The sequence below is a fragment of the Rhineura floridana genome, chromosome 14 (genome assembly GCF_030035675.1).
Source record: "Rhineura floridana isolate rRhiFlo1 chromosome 14, rRhiFlo1.hap2, whole genome shotgun sequence".
In the NCBI taxonomy this organism is placed as follows: Eukaryota; Metazoa; Chordata; class Lepidosauria; order Squamata; family Rhineuridae; genus Rhineura; species Rhineura floridana.
This window is the reverse complement of record NC_084493.1, coordinates 16,074,855-16,091,048: the sequence shown is the minus strand read 5'-3', so window position 1 is coordinate 16,091,048 and position 16,194 is coordinate 16,074,855. Positions and strand designations below refer to the sequence as shown.

The 16,194-nt window shown below is 42.4% G+C and overlaps 2 protein-coding genes across 9 annotated transcripts in view; one reads left to right on the top strand and one right to left on the bottom strand.

Moving 5' to 3' along the window:
• Positions 1-14,127, top strand: part of TICRR (TOPBP1 interacting checkpoint and replication regulator) — a 28,844-nt gene extending 14,717 nt beyond the window's left edge. For both annotated transcript variants that reach the window (XM_061595915.1, XM_061595916.1), the window contains exons 12-23: positions 1,973-2,052; positions 3,657-3,896; positions 4,207-4,303; positions 4,621-4,684; positions 7,114-7,245; positions 8,106-8,196; positions 8,327-8,388; positions 9,099-9,224; positions 9,924-10,066; positions 10,278-12,465; positions 13,489-13,608; positions 13,702-14,127. In XM_061595915.1, the coding sequence (XP_061451899.1) occupies positions 1,973-2,052; positions 3,657-3,896; positions 4,207-4,303; positions 4,621-4,684; positions 7,114-7,245; positions 8,106-8,196; positions 8,327-8,388; positions 9,099-9,224; positions 9,924-10,066; positions 10,278-12,465; positions 13,489-13,608; positions 13,702-13,817 (3,459 nt within the window). In that variant the 3' untranslated portion in view covers positions 13,818-14,127. The remainder of the gene's footprint in view (positions 1-1,972; positions 2,053-3,656; positions 3,897-4,206; positions 4,304-4,620; positions 4,685-7,113; positions 7,246-8,105; positions 8,197-8,326; positions 8,389-9,098; positions 9,225-9,923; positions 10,067-10,277; positions 12,466-13,488; positions 13,609-13,701) is intronic.
• A 276-nt stretch (positions 14,128-14,403) lies between these two features.
• Positions 14,404-16,194, bottom strand: part of KIF7 (kinesin family member 7) — a 28,100-nt gene continuing 26,309 nt past the window's right edge. For 6 of the 7 annotated variants that reach the window (XM_061595922.1, XM_061595917.1, XM_061595921.1 and 3 more), the window contains one exon: positions 14,404-15,154. In XM_061595922.1, coding sequence (XP_061451906.1) covers positions 14,778-15,154 — 377 coding nt within the window. In that variant the 3' untranslated portion in view covers positions 14,404-14,777. The remainder of the gene's footprint in view (positions 15,155-16,194) is intronic. The other variant, XM_061595923.1, reaches the window with a different exon arrangement.

Genomic DNA, 16,194 nt, shown 5'->3' with positions numbered 1-16,194 from the left:
TAATCATCAAATCTCATAAACATTACTTTATTCTTTCCACAAAAAGTCAGAGAGGTTTCAATTCTTTAAGAAATATATCTATCAATTTTTCTCCAAATAAACATGTCAATTAATCCATCTCGTTAATAATTATAATAATCTTATTGTCATAACCATAGTCCAAATAAACATTTCGATTAATCCATCTCATCAGAATCTGTTAGGTCCAATAATTTCAATAGCCATTATTCCATTATCCCTATTAGTTCCATCTTCCATCTTCAATAGTCCTGTTAAGTCCAGTAATTTCAGTGTCCAATCTTCCATTATCAGTATTCCATAATAATCTTGCTGTTGTAACCATAGTCATATAATAAGAGTCTGATGGGAATTTCCTCTATCCCAAATATTTTCTTGCCATCCATTCTGAATAAGTTGCTGAAATACTGTTGTAAAGTCATATCTGTGTTCTTCTTTTTTACAAAATGCACTGGCTCATCTCTTAAGAGTTTTTCCATTGTCACATGGCTGCAGTTAATTCCATAGATTTTCTCTATATCAAGCTCCATCACATCATTCCAGTCCAGAAGATTATCCAAGCCATTGATAACTTTATCTCTAATATCTTCATTAATTTCTTCAGAGATAACGTTAAATTCCAAACAGTAGATTTTATTTCTAAAATCCATAAACTCCAGATCTTTTTCCAATTCCACATTTGTTCCAATCTCCAGGGCTTGTATCTTCCCTTTATTTTTTCTTTTCTCATCTCTGATCTCATTCTCCTCTCTCACAGGATCCCCTATTTCTTTAAGCTCCTGCGTCATTTTGCTCAGTTCAATTTTCAGCTCCTTACTACCCTGTCGCAGGGTTTGTTTCGTTATCTCAATCTCATCCATTATTTTCTGAAACATAGTTACTTCCAGATTCTCAGCCACTTTCTTGATTACCATTTTTAAAACCACGAAAACAAAGCAAAACAAAAATAAAGAAGAACCACTTCTTATTTCAGCAACAATTGGGTTAATATTCCAGGCTTGATGACAGTATAAACAGAGCAACCTGCCTTATCTCTCTATGTTCAAGAATGCAAAACAAATTTAGTTCCCAGCATCAAAACAGTTAGTGGCGTCGTGAAGAAGCAGATTCGTCAAAATAAAATAGACCAAAAAGAGAATAGTCCCAGACAATATAATATTCCTCGGAATAGAAATCAGGAATAGAAATCCCTCTTCAACAGCAGCAGCAGTCTCAATGAGCTAAAGGTAAAGGTGTCCCGGCACTTGTAGCGCGAGTCGTTTCCGACTCTTAGGGTGACGTCTTGCGACGTTTACTAGGCAGACCATATATATGGGGTGGGATTGCCAGTTCCTTCCCCGGCCTTTCTTTACCCCCCAGCATATGCCGGGTACTCATTTTACCGACCACGGATGGATGGAAGGCTGGGCGGGCCTCAACCCCTTTTACCGGAGATTCGACTTCCTCCTTCCGTTGGAATCAAACTCTGGCCGTGAGCAGAGCTTTGGCTGCGTTACCGCCACTTACCACTCTGCACCACAGAGGATCCTCTCAATGAGCTAGTTCGCACATAATGCTAAGCCAAACAATGGCTTGGAGCAGATGATTAAACATGCGGGTTCCCAGAGTGAAGATGAGTGCCATTGTGCTCCTTCCCCGGTCCTGCTGCTGCTGTGCTGCCCAGAGTTTAAGCCATATTTGTCTTGGTGTTAATGCCTGAGCCTGGGCTCTCAGTTTGTCTGGGGGATGCAACACTAAGTCAAACTATGTGTTTGCTCATTTGTGCTTAAGTCATGGTTTGGCTTCATGTTATATGTGGACCAGGTTGTTGAGACCATAGTTGAAGCAGCAGGACCGCACGTTTGATTGTTCACATTCATGATGCTAATTTGTGGTTTGGCTTGGCATTTTGGGGTGAACTGGGCCAAGTTGGACAAAACTTTGACCAAATTATCTCCACTAAACTCTCTTGCAGATGACGGAGATGCTTCGAATTTTGTGCTTGACTAAAGATCCAGGATACCTTGCCAGGTTTTTGGAAGAAGTTGTAGAAACGTAAGTGCCCTTGTGTGCTGGCAAATATTTATTTATTTACAAAATAATGAGAGGAGCCGGGAAAGCACTTCAGATTCTGCTATCCAGAGGGCTCAAGAGCAGCATGACTGTTCATGCGGAACTTGAGTATTGTGGGCTAAGCGTTGGGTTTTCTGACTTGCTAGCATTTTATATTTACCACTGTAAGGCTTATTATAATAGTTCAGAACAGAACTAGTTCGAGAACTCTGGACCCGAACTAGTTCATGAACTCTGGACCCAAACTGACAATACTAAGCTAGATGAACTCAATAATAAGGTATGTTACTATATTTCAAAACCTTCTTAACCATTTAAATTAATAACTTAAATTTGAAATATCCCCAGCGTTTACTCTCCAACTGCCATAAATTGACTTAGGGTTGTATCTAACCCTATTCTGTATAGGTCCATTGAAATGAATAGACATGACTAACTTAAGCCCACTAATTTCGATGGGTCTGCTCTGAGTAGGACTAGCCTTGGATAGTAGGTAGTGTTGTTATTAGAACTACTCTTCCACATGTTTCTTCAAAAGTAGGGGTTTAAGAACTCCAAAAGTGGACCCGAACTAGTTCACGAACGTGGGACCTGAAGTAGTTCAAGACAAAATGGTGCTGTAACTGTAGTAACTGTATTTCTTTATAAATATACATATGTACTGCTATTTCATAAAATATATCAAAGCAGCATGTACATATGCATCATACAGACACAGATTATTAGCTTTCTTTCTTTCTTTCTTTCTTTCTTGATTGATTGATTGATTGATTGATTGATTGATTGATTACATTTATATATTGCCTCATAGCCAAAGCTCTCTGGGCGATTTACAACAATTAAAAACAAAAACAAGTATACAAATTTAAAACCATACCAAATTAAAACCCATAATCAATAGGCAAGTTTAAAATGTGCTATTCAAATGCTGTTAAAAATGCCTGGGAGAAGAGGAAAGTCTTGCCCTGGCACCGAAAAGATAACAGTGTTGGCGTCAGGTGCACCTTGTCAGGGAGATCATTCCATAATTTGGGGGCCACCACTGAGAAGGCTTTAATTGTCTGTATAAGCCTGGCAACATATAACGCTGTCTGCTGGAGTATTGCTTTGGGTGTCCGATTCAGACTTGCAATAGCTTGCAGCTTACTGAGTACTGACCCTAGCTGTAGGTATCTGGAAATCCATTGATTTCAGTGGGTCCTACGTTTTATAAACATGCTGATGATTAATCCACTGAAGGCACAGCAAGTATTTCACTTGCTCAGATGAAGATGTAGTTGGATGAAACCTTTCTGACTGTGCTAAATCGCCAAATGGGGCAAGCACAACCCAGTTGGGTTTACTGAAAGATGGGTAATTGGACTGGTCTTACAAAGGTAATGAGTGAACATACCTTCTGTATTGGTTCTTATGGCAGACTGGTGCGTTTTTTTGTAATTGCCATAACTACCTACCCCATCTCCAACTGAAACACAGGCAAAGTTTCATAGTAAGTTAGGTACAGAATCTGGTAATGAAATCTCACAAAGGTTAGACTTCTTGGCACTAGCATATCTAATGCTTACTCACGTTATGCTGTCTTGTAGGTATCTGGAATCTATGCCAAAGACCCTTGGGGATTTATACTACAGTCTGGGGACACAGATTCCCCCAAAGCTGGCCTCTGTCTTGCCAGCAGACTTCTTCAGTGATGATTCCATCAGTCAGGAGAGCCAAACCACATCCCTTCCTGCTTCTGCGTCCTCAGTTCCAGTTCCCAGAACAGCTTCCTTAAGCACTGATGCAGAACAACTGGAAGAACTACGCACCAGATCTGCCAAGAAAAGGTGGTTGTATTTCAGAATAGGGAGCAAATAGTATTGAATTAAAATTAGCTTAGGATGCGCTTTCTGTCCAACTAAGGAAATTCCTTCAGAATATGATCATGAATATGGGAAAAACTTCAAAGGTGGATCAGCGTTGGGCAAGTGGGCTTGCTGTTGGTCCCAGCACCTTGAGGAGAGTATGGGAGAATGTCAGCTCAAGTAAAAATTAATGAGCCTTATTACAAGGTGGCCACATACAAAGCCCTACTTCTAAAATCATAGTTGAAATGTAATTGTGTGGCTTGCTTAAAATTTTGTTTTGTACTTCTAGAAAGAATATGTTGGCCAGACACCGAAGTGTAACGGAAGCATCACAGAATGTACGCCAAATAGAGATTCCTCAAGTGCCCAAACACCATACTAGGAAGGTAAAAGGGTTTTTCTGGAGAGCCTGTGAGATGCAAGATCTCTTTGGAAAACCTAACCTTGTCAATTTTGCCAGAAAATGCATGTAGCAGCCATGAAACCCGTGTGTCTGTTTGCCTCTTGGTTACATAAAGAAAGGTCTTTTTTTAGATTGTGATATTAAACATATTTACATAGAAAGCAGTTCCTCTAATTTCCAGTGGAACTAAGGAAAGTCCTTTTCCATATAAATGGATTTTCATTTCCAGAATTAGTTTTCCTATTAATGCCTATAAGTGTATCTTTGAAATCTTTCTTATACCATATTCTAATAATTTAGGACAACTCGCGTGCATGCCTCGATGTGAGATCAGCACCAGCTGTACAGAAAATGACAGTTCAAGGTAGGCTTTCTTTTCTTCATAGAGATTAGATGGTAGAGGTGTGAATCGGATTCAGACAAATCCTGAACAGAAGTGGAGTGCCTTGGAGAGATGTTGGGTGTGTCAGAGGCAAAGCAAGATCTGTATTAGGTGGCACAAGTTGAACTGAGGATACCTGAAGTGTATTTTGGCTTCTTGGTGATCCAGACATAAAAAAAAATGCTGCAGACCAGAGTCTGCTAAAAGCAAAAGTAATGTCTCAAAGCTTAGTATATAATGAATAATGTTGTGAGGTGGAGTGACGAGGGAAAGGAGAGCAAACACCGCAGGGTAGAGAGGCTGGAGGGAGCTCTCCATTGCAACTGACAGGTTGAACTTGTAAATGGAGGGATTGATTTTACACAGAAAGTGAATCTGTTTTAGTTCTTCTTCCCCCCCCCCCAAAAAAAAACCAGTTTTAAACGTGCCTAGCATGAAAGCCCCTAAACTGATTAGTCTGCAGTTTGGCAGGTTTCTTACCCAAGGTCACTTTTATTGTGTCCGCAATTTTCAGACCAGTTGACCACAATACGCTAGGAGAGATTAACATTGCCCTTTTACTCACCTCAAAACTGTAATCAATTCAGCTATCTTTCAGAAATTTGGCAGGATCTGTGCCCTTGGAAGGGTATGGATCTACCTGCAAATCTCATGTTCAAAAATAAAGTTAGCCATTTTAAGGTGCCCATGCTATATCCACTCTGGAGGGGTTAGCATGCAGATAAATTTCATCCACTTCAGTCCAAAGGGAAAAAAGTTACTACCATTTTTTTATTTTCCAACAGTGAAATGGGGGTGGGGAGAAATGAAGCCCACTGAGATGACGCCAAGCCAAACTGGCCAGCCTTTGAAGCATTTTAGGTCAAGGAAAGCTGTTTTCCAAGATCCAAACCAGGGTCAGAAAAAAATCTTGTGGTGGATGCTATCTAGTTTTATGGGGATACAGTCCTGTGTTGAGATCCTCTTTTTTTAAGTTGCTTTTCTTTTTCTCTTTCCTCCCCACCCCAGCAACTTAATTAGTGAGCTGTAGGAGAAGCACTAGAAATATTGCTATCTTACAACGTATTTGAGGGGGCAGAATGATTTAAGTCTTCCTTCCTTCTGCATTTTGCGCTCAAATAAAATCAAATGTTATTACAGTCAACAGATCATTTTACGCTCATGCCATTTTATTTTATTTAAAGAATATTCATATTCCAGTGGGTACTAAGATCCCTCCAAATGGGTAATGAGTTCTTCCTGTTGTTCGAGGCAGGAAAAAACTTAACACTCCACAGGACGCTATCTAGTACCTCTCCCCCAGAGCATCAGTTCTTTTTTCCTGCCAGTGAATGCCATTAAATTTGCTTTTATCTCCAATATCCCTAATGTCTACTGGAAACGCTCCACTTAATATATCAGTGAATTGAGGGTATGAAATTGTGAAGTATTCATTTATTTTATTAAACTTGTATACCGCCCCATAGCCGAAGCTCTCTGGGCGATTTACAATAACTAAAAACAAATACAGTTTAAAATACAACTTTTAAAAAACAATTTAAAACACAATTTAAAAATTTAAAACAATATAGAACACATGCTAAAATGCCTGGGAGAAGAGGAAAGTCTTGACCTGGCACCAAAAAGATAACAGTGTTGGCGCCAGGTGCACCTCATCAGGAAGATCATTCCATAATTTGGGGGCCACCACTGAGATGGCCCTCTCCCTTGTTGCCATTCTCCGAGCTTCCCTCGGAGTGGGCACCCGGAAGAGGGCCTTTGATCTTGAACGTAGTGTACAGGTGGGTTAGGATCGGGAGAGGCGTTCCATCAGGTATTGTGGTCCCAAGCCGTGTAAGGCTTTATAGGTCAATACCAGCACCTTGAATCAATCTCGGAAACATAAAGGCAGCCAGTGCAAGCAGGCCAGAATCGGTTTTATATGTTTGAATCGTCTTGTCCCTGCTACCAATCTGGCTGCTGCATTTTGCACAAGCTGCAGTTTCTGAACCGTCTTCAAAGGCAGCCCCACGTAGATTGCATTGCAGTAATCTAATTTAGAGGTTACCAGAGCATGGACAACTGAAGCCAGGTTATCCCTGTCCAGATAGGGATAGTATAAAGTTTTCTGGAATCTGTGGAGAGAGTTGCCATTCATTTTTGCTTTAAACAGTGATGCTTCCATTGCGTTCTATAGGATACATGGTTCAAGTCTACAGCAGTGCATCTGGGCTCTATGTGGTGCATATTCTGGGCCTTCTACATTTCATATCATGTTGGCTCTTCAGGATTTAAAAAAGTATTGAGTGTAAATAGAATATGACCCTTGAGTTCTTGAGAACAGCTTGAAAAGGTATTTTCTCCAGGGCGTTGATTTTATCTGCCTTACTTGCACAAAAATCCGTTTGTCTTTGCTTTATTGATGCTTCTAGAAACGACAAAGGTGCGAAGGAACCTCTTCAATGAAGGCAAAAGATCCCTAACAAAGATTCCTCGAAGCCAGTCGGTATCAGTTTTGGAAGGTTTGAAAAACACACAGAACCGAGTTAATGAGTGCACTAGAGGTGAGAGATTCCTTAAATGAGTATTTTGCTGGCCAGCGCTGTTCTTTTGTATTCCACAATTCTGAAAACTAGTTATTGTCTTTTTCTTTTTAAAAATTGCTGAAGTGAAGGCAAAGCACCCCCCAAGTTTGTTTCCCAAAGAACTCCTACTCTTAATAGCAGCTGGGCATAAACTTTGCTGCAGTTGTCATGGACATGGACATGGGACCAGGAAAACAAACTGTAGCATGCTGTGTTAGCTGGAGATAATTCGCTTCTAGCAAGACATTGGGGGGGTATGGTCAGTTGCAAATTAAGAACATAAGAAAAGCCCTCCAGGCCCATCTAGTCTAGCATCCTGTTCTCACAGCTGCCAGACAGATGCCTCTGGAAAGCCCACAAACAGGCCATCAGCACTCTCCCCACTTGTGACTCCCAGCTACTATATTCAGCGGAAGATCTTGCTAGATTTCTGGGTGGAACCTTGACCTACACATGTGATGAGAACATGGGAGGCTGTTTGACCTGCACTGCTTGTGCCGCCTTATGTAGGATGGGTAGGGGACAGGAACAAGTAGGAAAGTATGGAAGTCTGGGGAAGATGGCCGCAGTGGGAAGCAGCAAATGTGCAATGGAGCCAGGAGGATTTCTACTCCTAGAGCAATACAAATGATATCCTGGAAGTTATGTGAAGGGAAAGATTGAAGTCTTAAGAAAACTTAGGAAGGTGGCTGTTATAACGGAGGGGAGCAGGAACTGTTGGCAATGCAAGCTGAGTGCTTGCTTCTGAACTTGGGCTAAACAATAAAGTGCCATAGTATACCTTGGCCTGACTCGCGCAGCACAGGCCTTGCAAGACTTAATTCTTTGATTGCGTTTAGACAATCTCAAGCTACTGACCAAGAGTGTTGCAGAAACACCGTTGCACAAGCAGATCTCCAGGAGGCTGCTCCACAAGCAGATCAAAGGCCGGTGAGTGAAGACTCGCTGATCAGACTACTTACTATTTTCACTTTGGTAGAAAGCGGAACTCTTGTAGTTTCCTACACCAGATGCTGTTTTGTCGTTGTGTTTGAGTTTCTAAAGCAATGTTTTTTTATAGGAGTTCAAATCCCGAATCTGAAGTTGACATCGTAGAAGAATCTCCTGAAAAAACCTTAAACTGTAGGTATTGGTTTTGAGTGAGCATATTTATTTGCATGTTTGGCTGAGTCCAGCTGGTCACTTGACTATAACTTAAATCCACTTGACAACAGAGCAGAAGGTGGCAACAATTCTATGATTATTATTTCATTTTTATCCTGCCTTTCTTTCAAGGAGTTCCGAACAGTTTGCATCAGGTATGGGGAACACATGGTCCTCCAGATGATGACAGTTGTTGTTCAGCAGCATCTGGAGGGTCAAAGGTTCCTCACACCTATTCTACTTTCATATGACAAGGACACAGGTGTGATTTGCACTACAGATGGAGAACATTTGGCTTATCAGATGTTGCTGGACTACAACTTCCATAATCTCTGACCATTGGCAAGCCAGGGTGGGGCTGATAGGAGCTAGAGTACAATAATATCTGGATGGCCTCAGGTTTCCCATCCCTAGTCTACAATTAGCCTAGCTAGCTTAGCTGGTCAGGACAAAAAAAAAGTTGTTGCTATTAATGATGTATTTGGCGCTATTCCTTTTTGAGGATCAAAAAATTATGAATGTGAATGGAAAGGGAATATCATCAGAAATCTTACCTGAGTTTTAACTATTGCTCCATATGCTGAGCTGGGGAACCAGTTCCCAGATTTCTCCTTTATTAGTGACACAGAATTGATATCATGTGGCTGTGAGTGTAAGACAACCTTGTTTCTCCTCCCCAACCCCCAAAGGTGGCTTAAGAAGAAGTCCACGGATCAAGCAACTGTTACAGGATAGAATGCTCTCTGGTCCCTTCCACTGCTTGCCACCTAATAAGAATGTACAGCAAGTGCAGTCTGTACATCTAGAAGTACCAGGTAAAATTCAATCGGTATGGAAGTGAGGGATTGCTTTTGGTTCCAGGAACTGATTACAAACTGGCTGAAGACATATGAGGCTTCAGCCAGAGGCAAAGTGAATGTTAATCTACATCTGCTGGGTGTTCAAGCTCCCTGATCTTTTCCCATCAAAATGGCGGGGGGGGGGCAGGGATACTGGCTCATTTCTCAAATAAGGCTGTTTTTGACTCGTTAAGCAACACATAGGAATGTGTGGTCAGCATGCTGCATCCCTTCTTTCAGATGCTATTCTTCACGTCAAAAAACTAATATCAAGACAAGGGGGGGGAATTAGCCAGTTCTCTTGTGAGTTTTCAAATTAGATGCTAACTGAGGAGTTTGAAAAGTTCAGTGTTATGTAGGGGTTAGGCATTTAAAAAATTAGTCTGGAAATCATATCTCTCCTGCTGCTTTTGTCACTCTTTAGCGGAGACCGAGGTTTACAGACTAGGGTCTCTTATCAGTGTGGTAACATGTAGATCTTGTTAGTCACCTACAAGTTAAGAATGTTTGGGTCCTTTGTTACTAGTTCAGCTGACCCAAATTTCTCCGTATTTTCTAACATGGGATTGAAAACGTGGATAGCCAGCAAACACACCTGCCCAAAGAGCTTGAGGCTACAGCAGCTGATGCCAGTTAGTGCCTGTCTGAACCACTTGCTACCTTTTTGTTTTATAGGCTTGGCGACTCCTGTGAAAAAAGCTATTCAGTCCCCTAAGAGCCTTCTCTTTGGAGCTGTTCATGATGTGCTCAGTTCTGCAGGGAGGGACTCGCCCAGAACAAGAAGGAAATCTGTCGCCTCCAGCGAGCTTGTTCATCAGGTAAAATTGTCACCTCGATGTGTCTATCCATATCTATGTATCTGATCTATGTGCTTTGTTAAGCTCTCTTCCAGTGCACAGCTTAATACGTAATTTCCTTTAGTCAGATGCATTGGTGATGCCATAACTAGAAACAGCATTAAGCTCAGTACATAGTCTGTTATTTTATTCCTGCCAAAAAGAGTTATTCATTCTCACTTTTCTGCTACAGACACCAAGAAAAACATCCCTTCGGTCTTCCCAGAGGCTCTTTAGTCCTCCCCATAATACACCAGCGAGATCTCCTTGGGAGAAGATCCAGCACACTCCTCGGAAAACCCCAGCTCCAAAGCACACTGCAGCAAAGAGTTTGGAAAATCTCTTCTCCCCTCGTAGACAGAAGAGCAAGTCCTTGCCTGAACCCTCTGAAAAGAAAGGGGATTGTTTGGCACAGACAGCTCTGCTGAAGGAAAGATTTTCTTCCCCTTACAAGCCAGCACAGTTACAAACTGAAAGAAAACAGGAAAGAGATGAGGTTCTTGATGATGTATTTGTTTCGCCCGCAAGTGGCTCCAATTCAGCAGATGTTCTGGTTGTGACATGTCCTCCATCCCCAGGAAAGGCACTCTCAGAGCTACAGTCCCCAAGGCGTTCCTTGAGAGTCGCCCAGAAAATTGCCTCTCCAGCTTCTACTCAGAAACAGACTCTTGAGGCAAAACAAGTAACAGATCCAGAGTCACATTTACCGTTGGAATTGAACTCCATGCTGTCAGAAGTAAGACCCACAATATTCCAAGGTGAACTCTCAGAAGAGTCTTTGAGTCCAAAGAATGCCAAATGCACGGAAGCCTTTTCCCCGCAAGTTCATTCAGCGTTGCTGCCTGCTGTTAGCTCACCACCTTGTAATCCATCCTTAAATGCCATAGCCGCATGCACGCTGTCCCCTGCTGGGACTCGAGAACTGAATGGGTCTCCTTTGAAACCTCAGAGTGTCACAAACATCTCCCCAACCAAAGCCCCCCAATCCCCTTCCTGCCCACCTGAAGAGCATTGGAGCCGGTACAGAAATGAGGAGGAGCATCACTGCAGTACCATCTCTAGTCTTTTTGCTAAAACCAACCCATTCTGCAAAGCTGAGATTACAGAGAACAAATCCTTGGTGCGGAGACAGGCACACAGAGTGATGACTCCAAGTAAGAGGAGTGTAGAAAGACACTTGCCTCCCGAGTTCTCCACTAAAGATCATGTGCTTTTTCCAGATGCGATAGTAGTATGTGAGCGCCTGGATCCTTATTCTTTAATCAGTGAGTCAGTCACAGGTAGTTCCCAGGAAGAACAAGGACCAGACTCATTACAAGACAGAGTTTTACCAGGAGAAAAGGCAACAGGTTTGCAGCATCTGCTCTTCCAGAGCCCTTCTAGGTGTGATCAGGTCTCCTTGCCTGCAACCCCGAAGTCTGGCTCTTGTGCCTATGCGTTGCGTCACACTCCAGACAGAAGGCAGCGGGAGGCTGCAGCACGGCTAGGGAAACCTGAAAAGATGGCAACGTTCAGTGCACCTTGGACTGCTCATGCACTGCCTTCAGCAACTAGTCCTCCAACCTATGAGGTTGAGCTTGAGATGCAAGCTTCTGGCCTGCCAAAGCTCCGAATCAAAAGGGTTGGCTCTGGGCCAGCTTTGGAACCACAGCCTGGAAAACCCAAAAGCGTGGAAAGTGATCCTGCAACGGGGGATCTTTCCATGTCCTGCTGCAGTAGGCACTCAGGGAAACCAGAATCTGTGTCCATCTCGCCATCCTGTAATCGCTCTGCCCAAAGTACCCCTGGGAAGTTAGGGAGTGGCGGGCAGACCTATATTTGCCAATCATACACTCCAACTCGCTGCATCTCCTACACTGCTTCCCCACCTCAGGGCAATGCTGGCATTCGCTGGACACCTTCTCCAAAGAATAAAGGAAAAGTGACCCCTGAAGCGATCAAGGCCTGGCCACGGAGAAAAAGGGCCACTGCTGGCTGCAGCAAAAGCGAAAGGCACATGGACTCTGCTGGGGAAACGCCAGCCTGTGACGCAGGTGGAACAAGAACTTCTGAATGTCTCAGCGGCAGCAAAGCATTGCTCTTGGGGGACTTTGAACTTGAAGGAGTTTATAGGCTTCAAGACCAGTCGCCTTGCAGCGATGCAGAGCCCAGTGGAGATGAGAGCATCTGCAGAGGGATGTCTGGCCTAAAGTTCAGAAAAAGGCCCTTTGATCACATGTCTCCTGAGGAGGAAGGCAGCCAGGAAGTGAAGAAAAGGCACTGCCCAAAGAGAGAGAATCCAGATGTGGCAGTTTATTCAGCAGAACTGCTGAGCACAGGAAAAGGGATGGTGTCCTTAAACAAGACAATCCTGGAGGAGGAAGAGGTCTTTTGTTTTTCAGGTACTTTTGGACTGAAATGTAGCTGTGTTGAGGGGAATTGAGGATACCAAAAGGAACCAGCAAGAATAAAAGGATCCAGCCAAGTGTTCTTCCATCTCCCTTAGTGCCCCTAGAACTGCCTGCTCACCAGCCCTATACAAACATCAAAGCTCAGTTTATTTAAAATAAATAAATCTCTAATGCAGGAACCATGCAACAGCATACCTGTTTGATTGTGGTATGGTAGCCTTTTGAGAATTGTATCGAATGAGAACTTTGATCTCCTCCAGCTTCGATTCTGTGCATCTTCCAACTTATGTATTACTCCTACTCTCACTATTGTGCCTAATTCAAGCAGCCCCATTAATCTGCACTGCAATTTACAGGGTAACGAAAAAAAGATCGCTACCCTAATAAGCTCACTCTTGTTTCTTGTCTCATGGCAGTTCTGGAGCAACAATTAACACAAATTTTGTTTCAAGGGCTATCGTTGTTTGTTATGTGCCTTCAAGTTGATTACGACTTATGGCGACCCTACGGATTAAATATTTTTAGGATGCAATCCTATGCACATTTGATTGGAAGTAGAGTCCATTGAACACAGTGGGACTTCTGAGTAAATATGCGTAGATTGCTCTGTTAATGTTAAAGGCAGGTGACTGACTACAACAATCTATTTGTATGCTACTAAAATGTCTGTCAGTCCCTTTTTTAAATACCTTAACCTTACATTTCCTTCAGTAATTTGCAATTTAATAAGCAGAAGGTTCCACTTGCTGTTCAAAGGGAATCCGAGACACAGCATCTAATATTTTGCTTTATTTTCTAGTTATGCAACACAACCAGTGCCACAAATAAGTGAGCCTTTTGCACATAGCCTCCTGAACTTAAAATGTACCCTCCCCAGTTAGGTTTTAGTTGGTTGATCTTAAAATTTGAAGCCCTATTTTTGCCATGTGGCCCACATGGACATTACATAGCTACCAGTGGAGTTGGAACCTCTGGCTAAGGCTCCTGCCTAATATCTTTCCCTGCTTCCCCTAGGCTTGACTCCACCAAACTCTTCAGGAAAGTCCATGATCTCTTCTACTGGCCTTCTGGCACTGACACAGTCTCCACTGCTGTATCAAGGCCACACCACATCCCTGAGAAAATGTCGCACAGGTAAGAGCAGTTTGCCTGTTTGAAAGAAGCCTGATCTGCCTCTGTCATCAGTATGCCTGCTGGAAGTATTTATACTCTTTATTTCCTGCATAGGAGACACCACTGATGCATTTGGATCTGTAAATGAAGACTTATCTCCGTTTCACAGTGCAGCCATCAGACAGCAGTCTGTCAGGAGGACTTACTCAAGGAAAAGGTTGCTCAGTTGAACATTGGAAAAAGATGGTGAGGTTGCTTGGGAGCCAGATGACAAAGCTGTTTTGGACAACTTTACAACCAAAACCAGGATAATATTGCCAGCCACGACAGCTGCCTCGGAAATTCCTGCATTTTAAGCAGTGCTAGAACCGGCCAGAAGAGGGAGCAAGGTGGCACTGGGCATGAGGAAAAGCTGCCTGTGTGCTCTCATAGGGCTCCTCCCAAGGATTTGGCCCTAAAGGATATAAATTGAGAGCAGGTGAAAATGACCACTTTTTAAAAGTTCTTTTGTAAAATAAATTAATGTGATCTGATAAATTGCTTTCATGGTACTGAAAGGACTTTCTGTATCTGTGCTGGCTATATATTCAGGAGCTGAATGCCTGTTTCATGTACCAGCTAAAAAACCCCTGACAACTTACCATCTTTTTAATGACATATCAAACCAGTATTTATTAAGTCCCAGCCATAGAACAAACTGGAAGTTGCATGAGTGTATGCTCTAAACTTGTATTGGGCCCAGTATGGTCCTTGGCTAGTACTAGGAAAAGAATAAAAATAGTACGTTTGGGGGTTAAGGTGTGAACAGGAAGAAAATAAAACATTACAGACTCTTACACAAAAGTTGCTGTGGTTTATTAGAAGCTACCGTATAAAAGGCTAGTTAAAATATTTACATGTTTCTAGGCATCCTTCTGACTTTACTACCTCCAAAGAGGCGGCTTTTTAGTGGTCTTACCTGTGGGACGTACTACAGCTAAACACCAAGGGTGCTGCAGGAAAAAAAAGCCTGCCATGTTTGCTTTGTTACCCCAAATAAAACTTGAACTAAGAAGACATTTGCACCTTTAAATTCAGCATAGCCATCAATGACCATTTTAGTAAGCTTGTAATAATACATTGTAGGTGTTCTATACACAATACTTTCTACTCCCAAGCTTTGAGCAAGAGCAGCAGGCAGAAGCTAGTGTCTAGAATGGGTTTTTCCTGACATCAATGATTTCCGGGAATGTCAGCCCAGTCCTATATAGCTCCACGTGGGACTTCAGAAGAGGAGCTAGGTTCAGTGGCAGGGATACTTCCTTAAGCTGGCCACCTCTGGATAAAAAGTCTGCTTCTTTCTGGCAAAACTCTTCTGGTACCAAAGTGTTGGCGCTGGACAGTGAAGAGCGTCTCCAGGTAGATGGTAAGGCTGCATGGACCAAATCCCTGGCTTCCTCCCCATTTCTATGGCTTCTTTCAGAGGCTGCCATCTGCATGGGTTCCAACGTGCTATTATTGCTAAAGTCACCATGTTTTCTAATTGAACCAGGTCTGTCCCCAGCCACATACGTGATTCTTTCCATGCCTATAAAAGAAGAGACATTTTAGACAAAAAAAAATTGCTAAGCCCCTGTAAGGAAAAATAACACTCCTGTGAAGAGGGCCTGCTATCCTAAAACACAAGATGCTACCTTACACAAAGTCAAACCCTTGGTCCATCTGGCTATATTGTCTACACCAGAAGTGGGCAAAATGTAGACTGAGATTTCTAGGTGATTTGAAGTAGATCAAGCATTTCTGACTATCACTTATTTTGTCACTACTATTAAATAATTCATACTCAAATTAAATTATTGAAGTGAAGGGAGCTTGGGCTAGCCAGGAATGGATCTTTATTTCTAATGATTATGAGCACCATTCCATTCTGGTGCACTAAGCAGATTCTTGGGCTTAAGATGTCTGATTTTTATTGCATGTCTTTAGCACTTAGAGTGGTGTGTGGATCTTAGGATGCTAATAAAAAATGCAAAGTAGATTCTGGAAGCCTGAAGTCTGTACACTGCTGTTCTGCAAGTTCCATTCAGGTGGTCAGTAGAAAAGGTGTGCAGCAGTCAAGAATATCTGCACTTGACCCTGCCCTGATTTTTTTTTACTGGTGGCAGAGAGTTAATTTGTCTCTGGTCAAAATGGTATCAAACAGGTTAACAAGGCCCTGGGCCTAGGACTGACCTTCATAAACAATGCTAGTGAACTCAACTCATTTTTCTCTATAAATGTTTTTCATAATACAGTGCTGAAAATAAATATTTAAATAAGTAGCTTTGATTTAATATTTTCCCTGTAGCTGGGATACCAGGGGTTGAAGCTGAGCCTTTTTCATGCAGAACATGTGCTCTAGCCACTGAGCTACAGTTCTCCCCCAACATCAATCTACGCCTCTTTGCAAAGATGATTTCAAAGCATTTTGAGATTGAGTCCCAAACGACCTACCTTTTGTGAAGCCACTGTCTGAGCAACTTCCCTTCAGATACCATCTCTTCCTTAATGCCCTCCTCAAACCCCTTATTTTCCGCAGGGCTCCTTAGTTTATCCCCTTTGTCCTAATTTTCAACAGTAATCAAGTAG